The following is a 16,495-nucleotide window of genomic DNA, read 5'->3' as shown; positions in this document are numbered from 1 at the left end:
AGGCTTGTTAACTTGGGGGTTAACATTTTTTAGGCAAGCGCTGCACTGCAGAGAAATACAGTTCAGGAAAAGATAGCTTGTTTAAGCAGTCTCTGCCCTGTGAGTGGTAGGGAGAACTGGTCAGGTGGAGGACTCTGCCCAAGAGAACTTTATCTAAATGAGAGGGCAGCAACCTGATCTTCCCAGCCTTTCTCTGAGAGTCACATGTTCATTTAGCAACCATTTAGTTCCTTATTTTAAAGAGAGGGTGCAATGCATTTGAGTTTAGAGAGAACATTAAAGTGTTGCATAAATTCTAAAAATCATGTTTCCAGGTCCAGGAGCAAAATTATATTAGCATTACAGTTATTGTATCCAAGCTGAAAAAACGAGGTGCCTGCCAGATTGTAACAAGTAGTCATATATCTGTTTGCTGTCATCTAGTGGTAGCCCAGATTTTTATAGTGTAGATATAGCAATTCTATAGTTGGCAAAGTAATCAAAAACAGAAAATGTGATAATAGCAGCGAAACCACATCAACCATGTATACTTTTCTGGAAGTAAACTTGACGCAATTACCCAAAATAGAATCCAGATAGTCACAGCAGAAATCTTACTGCAGATTTCCATTTATGGGGTTACAGCAACAAAAAGAGCAGATTGAATATTAAAAGAAACTTATGTAAATAAATTAATGGATGGTAGAGTCACATTTAAAATACAATACAGTTCTGATTATCTCATTCTTAAATATAAATATCGGGTAAATAATGGCAAATAACTACAGGTAATCCTTCATTTAGCTACCACAATTGGGACCAGCAAGTCAGCCATTAACAGAAGTGATCACTAAGTGAAACCATGCATGTGCTTATGATCTTATTTCAGCTTCGCTTTGCAGACCTTTGAAGATCATAAATGTGAGGCTTAGTTGCAAAGTTACTTTTTGTTGGCAGTCTCTGTATGAGGTTGCAGATTGATTGCAGTCACTGTACAGGGCAGTCACTAAATAAGAACTACCTGTACTGTAAATAGATTTTAAGTGAAAATTATACACTTTTGATCAGGAACACTAAGGACCTTCTGTATACAAAGCAAGGATATTACTATTAAATTATTCCATACTTCTCAATATCCTGCCTTGATGAAGAGAGAATCTGTGGTTCTGAGGCTTTTTAAAGTTATGTAAAAAAAAGTTCAATGAAAAATCTGGACTGTGTTCCTTAATAGTATCCAAAAATGGGCAAATGGTGCTTAGCAAAATTAATGAATGCAGACTGAAAACTGGAAAAGAAGAAATGTAATAAAAAGAAAGATCTTTATTGCCTGCCTGCATCTCTCATTAAAATCATCATTATCCTCCACAGCCGTTCCCCAGAAGCTCTCAATTTGCAACACCTTCTGACAGTTTCAGATACGTTTGTGTTTATACCAAATCAGAGATTAAAAACCAAGTGTAATCTCTAGCTATTTTTCTTCTTTTCTTTCACTTTGTCCCTTGCTTGGACAGTCATGGAATGTCATACTTGGGTCAGTAACTTTCAAAAGTGGCATGCATGTCTGTGGAGTCTCTTGTATTTCTAGGTTTTTAAAATATCAGTATAAAATAGGGTTAGGGGTTAAGAACAAAAAAGCCCATCTCCTAGCATTTGTGGCGTTGTACTGGGGTGGTAAAGGGAGTATGTCATACCAATTTATATCATTCATTTTACTCTGTGGGAAGGGAACGTCTGTCAATTCAACCACCCACTCCTTTGTGATTTTTTTTTCCTTTCAAGAGTGCTTCAACTGCTGCCTTTTAGTAAAGGAAACTGCTTGGAGCTATGTTGCCTCTGTGTGTGAAATGCTGTGGCACAGCACCAAACAACTGGGCAGTTTTTAGGCTAGAGTTAGTTGCTAAGTAGCCAGAACAACCCAGCATTTTTGTTTAAATTAGAAAAGAAAAGACAAATGGATTTGGATGAAAATGTCAGAACTCCTATGAAAAATGTCAGGCTGCTGCTGCACTTTTACTGTTAGCGTAATTTTCTTTCTCCCTTGCCCCTTCCTTGACAGAGTGTGTGCAAAATAAAATCTTTCTAAACCAAATTTCTTCACTTCCTCATCAGTTGAGAGGAAAAGGGAGGGAGCAAAAGTGTATCAAATAACCTACAAGAACAAAATGTGGGTGTAATATTATGTGAACACAGCAATTCTCTTACGTTAACCTTGGTTTGGAGGAGGGAGTGACATGCCAGCAGAGTCAAGTTAGGCATTTTCTGAATGTTTGACATGCCAAGCGCAAAAGTGAATTAGAGCCTCTGTTTCATCTCTTCAAAAGAAAATTGTTCTGGGGCCAATGCCTAAAAGGTGATACTTCAGGGTTTAACTTTTCATTGTTATTAATATACCAGAAGTTGCTTATGAGAACTGATCTCTCTCATAAGCTGGTGTTAAAAGAGAAGATCTTGATAATGGCATCCTTCCAGGTAGATAGTTGGTGCAGCAGGAAGTACTGTATAATACATAATTGCAGTGCTCTAAGCATGGTGGAGAGGCCGAGACTAAACAGCATGATCTAGAGCAGAGGTGAGCAACTATGGCCCCTTTATGACTTGTGGACTTCAATTTCCAGGCTTCCTGAGCCAACATGGCTGGCTCAGGATTTCTGGGAGTTGAAGTCCACAAGTCATAAAAGGGCCACAGTTCCCTACCCCAATCTACAGAGTCAGATTCCCTCCTGCCACTTAACCAGTGGGCACTCGTCTTTTGGCCATTCACAGTCTGTGTACTGTGAATTGCTTTGACATAATTTTTTTGACAGACCTTTGAAATAAGATTAAAAAATTAAGTTTCAAATCTGAATTCAAAGGGGAAGGACATGTATCCTCTTTAAAAATGTATCTTCCAAAATGGCAGAGAAAATGCTTATCAGAAATTGATTATTTGCTGGCTAAAATGTCTGAAATGTTATTTTTACTCCCAACAGGTTGAAACTTACCGTTCAGACCCTCTGGTCTATCATGGTGGCATGAAAGTCTCCTTTGTCGTTCAGCTGCTGAATGCTATTGCCAAAATTGAGCGCTCTCTCCCTAAACTGTTTCTCCCCATCTTCGTGCTCCATGGTTCACCGGACAAACTCTGTGACATCCGAGGGTCTTACTTGTTGATGGATTCTGCCCCAAGTCAGGATAAAACATTCAAGGTTAACTTATTTCATTTTTGCAGGATCAAACAGTTTTTGTTTTTAAAAGTTGTGCTCTGTTCATTGATTCAAATGTATTAGTTCAAGCAGATTTTTTTTTAAAAAATCTAGATTATAGACATACTTTAGCTTTTCAGGTACTGAGAAGGCCAAGATGAAATATGTTTTGGGATGCTATTCAAGTAAAACTTTCCATTTCTTCCATTCATCATAATTCAAAGCCCATTAATCCCATTGATTTTAGCAGGACTTAAACATACATTCATTCACTCAAAAATAGAAAGTATAATGACTATTCGTAAAAATCTCACTTTTATGAAAATGCCCAGAGGAATGCCTAAAATTCAAAGAGGCAAGTTGCATTTCAGGAAGACAGAGTTAATTAATCAGTTTTCCTTAGCACATAATTTTTAAATCAGAAGTAGATATAAGGATTGCCCGAAACTACACATGGAAATAGCATAGAACAACAGCATAAAAAAAGGATTATTTAAAATGCAGGATCCATCCTCTTGGCTATTTCAAATGTGTATTGCCAATAGACGATAACCCTTTGCCTGAAATGGTATAGAGTTTCCTGCTTGAGCAGGGGGTTGAACTAGAACACGGGTAGGCAACCTTGTCTCTTTCATGACTCGTGGACTTCAACTCTCTGCTGGCTCAGGAATTCTGGGAGTTGAAGTCCACGAGTCATAAAAGAGCCAAGGTTGCCTACCCCTGAACTAGAAGAACTCCAAGGTCCCTTCCAACTCTTGTAATGTTCTCTGTTAGATATTTTCCAGACACTACTGGAGCAACTGGATACACTGAAAACATCACAGAGAATATATTTAGGAATCTGTTTATCTACGTAGTTATAGTTATCACCCTGTCTTTTTATATAAATCTCTTCTTATTCCCAAATTTCAAATAGAATTTATCTTTTGCTAATCCCCTCTAATAGTAAGTAAAAAATGCACCATTTTTATAATTTGGTGGAGCAGTGGGCTAATGCCTCCTTAAGTAACACCAGCTGCCTGCAATTAGTGCAGGTTCGCATCCCACCAGGCTCAAGGTTGACTCAGCCTTCCATCCTTCCGAGGTAGGTAAAATGAGGACCCAGATTGTTGGGGGCAATAAGCTGACTTTGTAATAATGCTGCTTGGGGTGTGTGTGAAAGCCCTAATAAGCAGGCATATACATAGAATGAAGGCTATTGCTAAGCACATTGATTTGTGCTTCTTAGATTGTAAAGCCGCCCTGAGTCTTCAGAGAAGGGCGGGATATAAATGGGATTAAAATAATAAAAAACAATTTCCTTAGGATTTCTCTTATGTATAAAACTCTGTAAAGTGATTAGAAGTTTCCTATGCCACATCCTTTACTATTTATAAGAAATATTTATAGATTTGAGTTGGGGGAACGATGTACATTTTTAAGACAGTCTTATTTATTTATTTATTTGATTGATTGATTGATTGATTGATTGATTGATTGATTGATTGATTGATTTTTATACTGCCCTTCTCCCGAAGGACTCAGGGCGGTGTACAGGGCAATAAATATCAAAACTACAAGATACAAAAGTTAAAAAACATTAAATAATTGTCCCCGATGCAATAAATTAGTTAAAATCAATGTTAAAACCCCAAACCCATCAGACCAGGCCGGCTTGTTCAAATAAATAAGTTTTTAGATCACGTCAGAAGGTACATGACAGTAGACATTTATGGATGAAATGACTGAATTCTAACAGAACAGATGAAATGTAAATTATAAAAATGGTGCATTTTTACTTACTATTAGGGGGGATTAGCAAAAGATAAATTCTACTTGAAATTTGGGAATAAGAAGAGATTTGTATAAAAAGACAAGGTGATAACTATAACTACGTAGATAAACAAATATTAAATGTATTCTGTAGATAAGGAACAGATTAGGTTATTTTTCATAGAGTCACTGGGGATAGAGGCTATTGTCAGTATACTGAGTAAATGGGTATTCCAGAGAGGAAATGCCAAATCAAAAGAGAAAATAATGGAGGTATTAGAAAAACAACACATCTGTGGAGGACAAAAACAGGACAAAAACACATAGATGGAAGGAATGGAAAAGAGTTGTAGATGCAACATTTTAAAAGTTGATTATCTTGTTATTATCTTTTTCTTGGTGTCTTACATGAGGGGAGGAATATACAAAACAGGCAAAATAGGGCATGAAATATTTAGTGGCGTTTCAATGAATAAAATATTTCATTAATACTATTTTATCAATCAGATATTTGAGAAATACACATATGTCTTCCAGCAATGAACAGGATTTTCTTGAGATGTTTCTAAAGTTTTATAAATATAAATATGTATGAAAGGAACAATCTTCAGTGAAATCCCTGTATCTATGCCCCAGTGTGCTAATTCATGGACACTAAAAGTATTGCAATGAAGAAATACTAAAAAGAGTTTGTGCCAAGTGCTGCTTAGCAGTGTTATATAATACATCTAAGCACTAGGGGAAAGTATGTGATTAAAATATTCTTAAGGTATTAATCCACCTTATAAGCAAAATTTACAAATACAAAAGTCAAGATTGCGCCCTAATTGAAGATAACACTTTTAAAATTGAGTTAATCAGATAGCTATAGGACAAGATGTGGCATGTTAAATGGCAAGAAAGGCATACCGTATATACTTGAGTATAAGCCGACTCGAGTATAAGCCGAGACCCCCAATTTCACCCCCAAAAACTGGAAAAAGTTATTGACTCGAGTATAAGCCGATCCGCCGTTCTGCAAGCCTCTGCCGCCAGCAGAGGCTCGATCCGCCATTTTGCAAGCCTGAATACACAGGAATACCCTGTGTGGCCGCGGCTCGTCGGCTCGTCGGCAGGTCTCCGTTCCTCCTGCCGACCTTTGGGGAGGTTTGGGCGCCTCCCCAAACCTCGGCAGGTCTCCGTTCCTCCTGCCGACCTTTGGGGAGGTTTGGGCGCCTCCCCAAACGTCCCCAAACCTCGGCAGGTCTCCGTTCCTCCGCGCAGACCTGCCGACCTTTGGGGAGGTTTGGGCGCCTCCCCAAACCTCGGCAGGTCTCCGTTCCTCCTGCCGACCTTTGGGGAGGTTTGGGCGCCTCCCCAAACCTCCCCAAACCTCGGCAGGTCTCCGTTCCTCCTGCCGACCTTTGGGGAGGTTTGGGCGCCTCCCCAAACCTCCCCAAACCTCGGCAGGTCTCCGTTCCTCCTGCCAACCTTTGGGGAGGTTTGGGCGCCTCCCCAAACCTCGGCAGGTCTCCGTTCCTCCGCGCAGACCTGCCGACCTTTGGGGAGGTTTGGGCGCCTCCCCAAACCTCCCCAGGTCTCCGTTCCTGTTTGGGGAGGTTTGGGCGCCTCCCCAAACCTCCCCAAACCTCGGCAGGTCTCCGTTCCTGTTTGGGGAGGTTTGGGCGCCTCCCCAAACCTCCCCAAACCTCGGCAGGTCTCCGTTCCTCCGCGCAGACCTGCCGACCTTTGGGGAGGTTTGGGCGCCTCCCCAAACGTCCCCAAACCTCGGCAGGTCTCCGTTCCTCCGCGCAGACCTGCCGACCTTTGGGGAGGTTTGGGCGCCTCCCCAAACGTCCCCAAACCTCGGCAGGTCTCCGTTCCTGTTTGGGGAGCTTTGGGCGCCTCCCCAAACCTCCCCAAACCTCGGCAGGTCTCCGTTCCTCCGCGCAGACCTGCCGACCTTTGGGGAGGTTTGGGCGCCTCCCCAAACCTCCCCAAACCTCGGCAGGTCTCCGTTCCTGTTTGGGGAGGTTTGGGCGCCTCCCCAAACGTCCCCAAACCTCGGCAGGTCTCCGTTCCTCCGCGCAGACCTGCCGACCTTTGGGGAGGTTTGGGCGCCTCCCCAAACGTCCCCAAACCTCGGCAGGTCTCCGTTCCTCCGCGCAGACCTGCCGACCTTTGGGGAGGTTTGGGCGCCTCCCCAAACGTCCCCAAACCTCGGCAGGTCTCCGTTCCTGTTTGGGGAGGTTTGGGCGCCTCCCCAAACCTCCCCAAACCTCGGCAGGTCTCCGTTCCTGTTTGGGGAGGTTTGGGCGCCTCCCCAAACCTCCCCAAACCTCGGCAGGTCTCCGTTCCTCCGCGCAGACCTGCCGACCTTTGGGGAGGTTTGGGCGCCTCCCCAAACGTCCCCAAACCTCGGCAGGTCTCCGTTCCTCCGCGCAGACCTGCCGACCTTTGGGGAGGTTTGGGCGCCTCCCCAAACCTCGGCAGGTCTCCGTTCCTGTTTGGGGAGGTTTGGGCGCCTCCCCAAACGTCCCCAAACCTCGGCAGGTCTCCGTTCCTCCGCGCAGACCTGCCGACCTTTGGGGAGGTTTGGGCGCCTCCCCAAACGTCCCCAAACCTCGGCAGGTCTCCGTTCCTGTTTGGGGAGGTTTGGGCGCCTCCCCAAACCTCCCCAAACCTGGGCAGGTCTCCGTTCCTGTTTGGGGAGGTTTGGGCGCCTCCCCAAACCTCCCCAAACCTCGGCAGGTCTCCGTTCCTCCGCGCAGACCTGCCGACCTTTGGGGAGGTTTGGGCGCCTCCCCAAACGTCCCCAAACCTCGGCAGGTCTCCGTTCCTGTTTGGGGAGGTTTGGGCGCCTCCCCAAACGTCCCCAAACCTCGGCAGGTCTCCGTTCCTCCGCGCAGACCTGCCGACCTTTGGGGAGGTTTGGGCGCCTCCCCAAACGTCCCCAAACCTCGGCAGGTCTCCGTTCCTGTTTGGGGAGGTTTGGGCGCCTCCCCAAACGTCCCCAAACCTCGGCAGGTCTCCGTTCCTCCGCGCAGACCTGCCGACCTTTGGGGAGGTTTGGGCGCCTCCCCAAACGTCCCCAAACCTCGGCAGGTCTCCGTTCCTGTTTGGGGAGGTTTGGGCGCCTCCCCAAACCTCCCCAAACCTCGGCAGGTCTCCGTTCCTCCCCAAACAGGAACGGAGACCTGCCGAGGTTTGGGGAGGTTTGGGGAGGCGCCCAAACCTCCCCAAACAGGAACGGAGACCTGCCGAGGTTTGGGGAGGTTTGGGCGCCTCCCCAAACCTCCCCAAACCTCGGCAGGTCTCCGTTCCACCGCGCAGACCTGCCGACCTTTGGGGAGGTTTGGGCGCCTCCCCAAACGTCCCCAAACCTCGGCAGGTCTCCGTTCCTGTTTGGGGAGGTTTGGGCGCCTCCCCAAACCTCCCCAAACCTCGGCAGGTCTCCGTTCCTGTTTGGGGAGGTTTGGGCGCCTCCCCAAACCTCCCCAAACCTCGGCAGGTCTCCGTTCCTCCGCGCAGACCTGCCGAGGTTTGGGGAGGTTTGGGGAGGCGCCCAAACCTCCCCAAAGGTCGGCAGGAAGAACGGAGACCTGCCGAGGTTTGGGGAGGTTTGGGGAGGCGCCCAAACCTCCCCAAAGGTCGGCAGGAGGAACGGAGACCTGCCGAGGTTTGGGGAGGTTTGGGGAGGCGCCCAAACCTCCCCAAACGTCGGCAGGTCTGCGCGGAGGAACGGAGACCTGCCGAGGTTTGGGGAGGCGCCCAAACCTCCCCAAACGTCGGCAAGTCTCCGTTCCTCCGCGCCCTGCCTGCCTGCTTCTTTCCGCTGCGGAAAGAAGCAGGCAGGCAAGGCGCGGAGTTTGGGGAGGTGCGCGCGCACCTCCCCAAACCTCCCCAAACTTCGGCAGGTCTCGGACGGCGGTGGCTTGGGAGAGGTGCGGGCGATCCCGGAAGCACCAAAGCCTCGGCCGCGCACAAGTCCTCGGTAAGTTTTTTTTGTTGACTGGAGTATAAGCCGAAGTGGAATTTTTCAGCCCAAAAAGTGGGCTGAAAAATTCGGCTTATACTCAAGTATATACGGTAATTGCATGTTAAAATGGCAAGAAAGGCATATATTGGAAAAATAGTCTGTCAGAAGTAATTTGCAATGTGCTTCAACTTCCTTTCTTGCATCCTGCAGGTATATGATGAAGCCTTCCATGCTCTCCACAAAGAGCTTCCTGATGTGACTACTTCTGTTTTTAAAGAAATAGAAACATGGATTGGCCAGAAAGCAGCTGAGGAAGCCCACCAATCGAAGCAAAAGCCACTCTGAAACCCTGTGTCTGGTGGTTGGGGTATACTGGGAAGGGTTCTTTTTCTTTTAACAACCTCTCTTTGAGGGGAAAGGTCTTATAGGGGCTCCTGAATTAGCTTATTTTTACAAGAAATTGCTGTTTTACCTGGCGTGGGGTGGGAGGAGAATGCCGTGCTCCATTTAAAGCAGTTACTCTACAGAGGAAAGAGCTAGCAAGGACATTAGTGTGGATTTTACAGCTGGGAGTGCCGTTGTATTAAAGGACTTTTGTCCAGTCTTTCGCCAAACCTAGTTTTTTGGTTTTCCCAAGGAGTTCCTGAGGTGCTGAGGTAATTTTTTATATTGCAATAATTTTTGGAATGTTTCAAAGTTTGGCATCTTCCACAGCATTCTATTTTTACTCTTGCCAGGTTTTAATTCTTCCCTCCCGTTCTTTGAAAATTTCAAACCTTCTATTTGACAGATAGAGATAGGCTTAGGAGGCTGAGGGATTCAGAACATCTCACAACACTCAAATATATATTCCAGATAATCTGGCCAAAGGATTTCTCCCAATATAAACCCCGACAGGCCTTGAAAGAAGAGACCATTAGATGATAGAAACAGCACAGTTTTGCACTTTGAAAGGGTGTAGTTTATACTCAGACCATTAACATTTAGCCCCAGAGTTGACACCATGGAGAAATGAGAGTATGTAAAATAATGTATCTAGAAGATTTAAAAGCATTGAAGAAATGCTGCTGCTTCCAGAAGCCAAATCATTTTTCAGTGCAAGAAATGTAAATACTTGGGCTGTTTTTTTGTTACCTGGGTTTCAGATAACTTAAAGTATATAACTGAAAGTTATATTTAAGAGAGAAATAATAAAAATAATATATAAAGTTTCTGTAGGTTGTTGAAAGATATCTTAAGGAGGAGTGAAGGAGTACAATATGGAATAGATGCCAAGGCTGCCATTCCTTTGCCTAATAGCTTTTATGCCAGAGAACTGCCTTGTTATATACAGAAGGCCATTGCCACTTGAAAGCTGGAAAATAAGTAAGCACTGCTTTTCCTTTGTTGTCAAATTCCTGCTCCTACTCTGACTTAGATGTTGGCCAGACATGGTGATGCTTGGAAGGCAAGGAAACCAAAGAGGAGGAAGAAAGAGTGGCTCTTAGGTAACTGTGCTGCAAGAATCTAAAGAGATACAAATAAATCTAACTCTACTGCCATCTAGAGGCTGTTTGAATTTTTGCAGCAAGTGAATGATAGGTTGAAAAAAGGGCTATTCCAGCAGCGACAGACTAAGTTCCAAATAGCACTTAATCAGCAGAGAAGGTTGCTGCTGAAAATTGTTGAGGAAAGCCAGTTATTATATAGCACGTACAGTGGAAGACTAAGATGTGCAAGAAGGAATTTAATTAGGGCTTCTAGATCTTGGCAACCTTTAAAAGGCTGCAGAGAGATAGTTTTTTGAATCTCTTTGCTTCCATCTGTTGGTCATTTATAGTTTTGCAGCCTAGACATAAAGGTTTGGTGCACTTATGAATGGGACAAGGCAGCTGTGTGCAATCTCAATTTCACCTGATGTTGAAGTTTCAGCCTTAATTGTGACTAACTACTTAATAAAGAACAGCAACACTAGAAAACATGAGTGAGCTGCCCACTGTAATCACATATTTGCTATGCAGCAAGTAGCATTTTCATGGTGGAAGAAATTCTATATTACCATCTCTTGTAAAATAGTGCGTCTTTTCTTATAATCCATTTTTTTAATTGTTACTCACTACACCTTTATTGAGGGATGCGGTGGCTCAGTGGTTTAGGACGCTGAGCTTGTCAATCAGAAGGTCGGCAGTTTGGCGGGTCAAATCCCGAGTGCCGCGTAGCAGAGTGAGCGCCTGTTACTCGTCCCAGCTTCTGCCAACCTAGCAGTTCGAAAGCATGTAAAAATGCAACTAGAAAAATAGGGACCACTACGGTGGGAAGGTAACAGCATTCCGTGCGCCTTTGGCTTCTAGTCATGCCGGCCACATGACCACGGAGATGTCCTCGGACAAGCGCTGGCTCTTCGGCTTTGAAACGGAGATGAGCACCAGCCCGACTAGCACGCATGTGCGGGGGTACCTTTACACCTTTATTGCATGAGACCAGTATAATTTACAGCCTGCTACTAAATCTGAATTTCCTGTGTAGAAATCTGATGCTCTACAGAACTAGGCAGCTATTTTCCCCAAGAAGCAGTAATTCTATTTTCAACCATCAGGCAGGTATTCACATGATTTTGTTGCCTGTATGTGCTTTCTGTGTAGGAAAGATGTAATATTTGAAGCATCCTTCAAGTATTACAATTGATGTGGCCAGTGTGAATTGGAAAGAAAAATATGGCCTAATGGATGCTAGGATACAACATTAGTAAAAACATGAGCTCTCCATAGTTGTTAATTACCAAAATTAAGTTGGATGAGATGAGAAGTTGGAGGAGAACAAATAATTTACTTTTCAATATATCAAAGATATATTGAATATACTCAATATATATTCAATATACCTAATATTTGGATGTGATGGTTACTCACCCAAGAAATCAAATAAATGCTGATTTATAAGTGTGGATTCATTCATTAATTTGAAAGTCAGATTAATTGGCATGTAGTAGAGACACTAGTATCGCTAGTAAGTAACCCAAAGTCAGTTGGGGGAAAAATCAGTTTTCTAACTGGTGCTCCAATTTTTAATAAGAACTTTTTGAGGCATTGCAAAAAAATACTACAGACACTGGAAACCAGTGCTCACTGTAAAGACTATACTAATGATGCAGGTTTGCAGTTCTTGGAATGTTCTCTCTGGCTAATCTTCCAGTTTGGGAGTGGGAGAATCACACAGTATCATTATTAAAGGATTTTACACGAGCCCATGTAAAACACAATTTGCTCACACAATTTGACATTCCACCTTGAAAAATAATTTTGTATTTTCATGGGCAGCTCCAAATCTATTTTTAAGGATTGTAGTTGTAGTATTAAATGGCAGCAAAATAATAATAGAAAGCTTTGCTGTTATATAGTGATCATTCTGCATTTCTGCAGTCCAGATATATTTGAATACGTTCTACTCCTTCCTCTAGTAAAAATGCAAGTACTAGGGGCTTGATAGGGCTTGCAGAGATCTGGAGTTGATGGGCAAAATTTGGAGCCCGTGATGGTGTTACTTGCATGCCTACTCATGCGCTGAGTCATATTTTGCCTTCCACATATGGATCTCTACACAGCTGTAATTTCAAATGCATTATAAGAATCTGCAAGAGAACCTCAGTAGGAATAACAGTTGCCTGTTTTGTGCCTCTGTGTGCAAATCATCAAGGTGCCTAAAGTGACATGCCCGAATTAATTCTTGGTAGCATGGATTTTATGGATCATTCTATAGCACAAAAGAAAGGTCCTATCCACCATATATGAGAAGCTACTCTAACTTGAAAAGGAAGTCCTTTTCCCATTCTGTGAGCAGGACTAAGGACAACCAGAAGTGTCTCTTCAGAGTGTGTGTATGTAGGGAGGGGGATAGGCATTAAAAAAAGTTTGGCTGTAACGAGTTGCATAGAAATGGAAACAAGGGTTCAAGGCAATTGCGATAGAGATTATTCCAAAGATGTACAATTTAGTTCAATTATTAACCTGTTCAAATGTATTGGGATTTCAGCTGTAGTGAAATAAATCTAGACCAGTACTACTTATTCTGGACAGCAAACATTTTAAAAAGAAAACACCTATACATAAGACTAGATACAACTTATGCTGGTTCCTTCTTTTAGTCAGACGTTTGAAGATCAGTGCCTTTGAATAACTTTGTTGAGGGAGTATCTGCTGCAACTCCTAAGCTCTGAAGCAATATAGAAAGAAGTATTAGAAATTATATTCAGCTTTCAGCAGAGCTGTGTGGACTAGAGGATAGGTCTGAAATAAGAGGCTGAATCATAAGGAAAGTGAGAGTTACCTTTCAGTTATTTTGGAAGAGACATATTTGCTGGGGCAGTCAGAATGCTGTCCATTGTCCCAGAGTCCCTAATTCTAGGCCTCCTGGGCTTTTATCTCCCAAGAAGCTTGGGAAAGAGCAATTGATTTTTGCCAAGCAAGATCCTACCCCTACTGTATGTGAAATCTTACAGCTTTACTTTTTTAAAAAAAATCTAAATAATTACCATTTCTTAAGGTTGAATGTAAATATTAAAAGTGGCATTTGTTTGAAATTTAAGTTGAGATTCTCACGTAAAACTGTTGCTTTTGCAGCTGAAATTAAACTTACCAAGTATAAGCTACTTTAAATAAGGAATTGGAGAATTTGCTATGGAAAGGGGATTTCAGACTTGTAACTTGGGGAGTGGCTAGTAGGTTGCCTCCCTAAATTTTCTTTGCCACCCTTAAATGTCAACTGGGCATATATTCAAGAAGATTTCTCTTTCTCTCTCTTTCCCCCTTCCCATCCTTTCAAGACAGTTCTGAACAGGACCACAGGCGACTTATGTTAAGACTTGCATGGGACAAAAAGAAAAATATACTAATTTGCTTTAAAGCAGCTGAAGTAATCTGGTACTGTTCTGATTTAGACTGCACAATTTCTGTTCTACCAAACGGTAGTGTAGCCCATAAAGAGCTCGACATATTTTATATTTCTACAGTCCTGTAAATCTATAGGTCTCTCTAATGGACCTTCATACATAGAGAGAGGTGAATTGAATTTCGATAGGTAGGGTATAAGTTCTGTAGACTAAATCTACTGTAAAATCTACTTACACTGGAAGCAAAAGAGTTTATTAACAGACGCAGCTAGAGATCTGTATGTCTGAATGCAGATGGATTCTGACGCAAGGTTAAGATTGTATTAGCTCCAAGTCACTGCTGACACACCAACAGTTTCCCCTTGAGAGCATAATTCCTCTGACAGCAATAGTTGCGTGTAACTAATGTATATCACTACTATATGCAACAAATGTGGCATGACAATTTACCTATCCATAACATGTCTGGAACCATGTTTTATAATGAGCCTGCTCTTTTTATATTAGTCACTCTATCACTTCGATGACATGACCTTATCAAGATACTTATTTTTCCAAGTAATTTCTGATTACTGTTTCTTCTTGTTTTGTTTTTGTGCTCGTTTACTCAGTACTATACACTCATATCTACACGTTTGAAATACTTGCACTTAAAGCAAGGATAATATGTACAACTTAGATACTTTTGAGGAAAAAAAATATATGAACATTAATAATAAAAGATAAGTTTTCTGAATATGGCTTATTTGAGATTATTTATATTCATTCAATTACAGCAAGAACTTCATAAATAAAGCTTCTTACACACAAAACAATAGCCATGCATTATACCAATCTATTTTTGATACATATCCCTAAGTCTGCGCCAGGCATGCCCAGAACAGAATCCACAGGGATATTTTCTCTAACACCATGTTATGTGCTATATGGATGCTTTGGCTTCCTAGCAAAACTGTTTTGAAAAGCAGGATGGCATAATCTGGAGAACTATAACTGCATGTTTGAAAAGAAACTCTATAAATAATGTTAAACTTCATTTCCCCCACAGTATGGGACTGTTATTTCTAATCAGACGTTCCACATCCACACCTATTTTTTTTAAAAAAAATGTTTAATACATCTACAGTTCTTATTGACTCCGTACATTGCCCAGCATTCACACCATAGTGGGTTTGTTTATTCAGTTTATATATTGTTCATAGATCACTATAGATGCCATCTATTCCATTAGGGTACATAATATAAAAAACACAGCAGCTGAGCACTATAAAATGAACAGCAGTAAAGCCAAAAGACGAGCTCTTCACATACTCGGGCACAAAATCAAATTTTCAGATGACCAGCAGGGCTGGGACTAACCTAGTCTCGGACGGAAGGACGTTCCAAAGGATAGGAGCAGAAAAGGGTCTCCTGGGTCCCACGGTGTGACACCCAGCAGGCAGCTCTCCTGCTGAACCAGTTCCTGACCAAGGATCGTCTTCATTCTTAAATACTTTTGGAAGTGCTTGGGGCATTATCATTTCCCACTTACATTTCAAGCAATTTGGAAAGGTACATGTAATGAATTTATTTACTGAATAATAAAAAGACACCAAATCTCAGTTCTGAAAACCTTAACAAAATGAATCTCAGTGAACCAAACTAAAATAGTCCCGCTTTGTGCTCTCTCTCACACACACAACTATACAAATAAGAGGGAAACATGAAAAGGCAAGTGCTTGCCTCAGCCTTCTTTCCCAAACTCCAGATACGTAGCTTGTCTGTCAGCTACAGGTTTTCTTGGCAACTGGCTGTGTGACCTGAAAATAATGACAACCCTTCAGGGTTAGCAGTGTTCCAGTATCTCAGGGGCTGCCACAAAGAAGAGGGAGTCAAGCTATTCTCCAAAGCACCTGAAAGCAGGACAAGAAGCAACGGATGGAAACTAGTCAAGGAGAGAAGCAACCTAGAACTAAGGAGAAACTTCCTGACAGAACAATTAACCAGTGGAACAACCTGCCTCCAGAAGGTGTGAATGCTCCAACACTGGAAGTTTTTAAGAAGAGCCATTTGTCTGAAATGTTATAGGGTTTCCTGCCTGAGCAGGGGGTTGGACTAGATGACTTCCAAGGTCCCTTCCAACTTTAGTATTATGATTATGATTACCGATTTCATCATTCATATGATGAAGGCAAAGAGAACAGGAGGGAAATAACTTGCTATGCATACACACTGCCTCAGCAACTTTATAGAAAAATTACCATTCTGTTTTTTAAAAAGCCATTTTACTCAAAACAGTGTTTTTTTAACATTGATTGTAAGATGTATATTGAACATCCTTCAAAGTGATTTTGCATGTTGGTCCAGAGGCAGATTAGGATAGACAGATGCATCCCAGGATTCAGTGCAGGAAAAAACATCTTTTTTAAAATGAAGTGTACAGACAGGCAGTCTTACAATCACTGCGTGAAATCTATGAATAAATATTGAAAAATGGCAAATTCAACTCTTATCCTTTTCCGCTAGGAACAAAAAGCAGTTGCATAATAATCAAACAAATGCTAGCAGGAAGCATCTTTTGCCCTCTGATCTTCCAGATAGTTTTTCTATCTAGAAATATAAGATGTGTTGAGATTGAAGGATGGAAGCCAGTACTGTACTTTAAACAGCTTTAATCAAATGCAATTATAACTGTCTTAAAATTGTTTTATCATTTGAGGTGGCCGCATGCTCCAGATTTCATCGGGCATTTCTTGCACAGAAAAAAAAACTTCGATGAAG

At 42.6% G+C, this 16,495-nt stretch overlaps 1 protein-coding gene across 1 annotated transcript in view; it reads left to right on the top strand.

Moving 5' to 3' along the window:
- MGLL (monoglyceride lipase) overlaps window positions 1–14,436 on the top strand; it is a 113,237-nt gene extending 98,801 nt beyond the window's left edge. Inside the window, exons 7-8 of the mRNA XM_083354329.1 lie at window positions 2,949–3,164; window positions 9,082–14,436. Coding sequence (XP_083210455.1) covers window positions 2,949–3,164; window positions 9,082–9,216 — 351 coding nt within the window. The 3' untranslated portion in view covers window positions 9,217–14,436. The remainder of the gene's footprint in view (window positions 1–2,948; window positions 3,165–9,081) is intronic.
- Window positions 14,437–16,495: the final 2,059 nt, after the last annotated feature.

This window comes from Vipera ursinii (genome assembly GCF_947247035.1).
Source record: "Vipera ursinii genome assembly, chromosome: 2".
Lineage (NCBI taxonomy): Eukaryota > Metazoa > Chordata > Lepidosauria > Squamata > Viperidae > Vipera > Vipera ursinii.
Note: the sequence above shows the minus strand (reverse complement) of the source record. Positions and strands in the feature narration are given on the sequence as shown.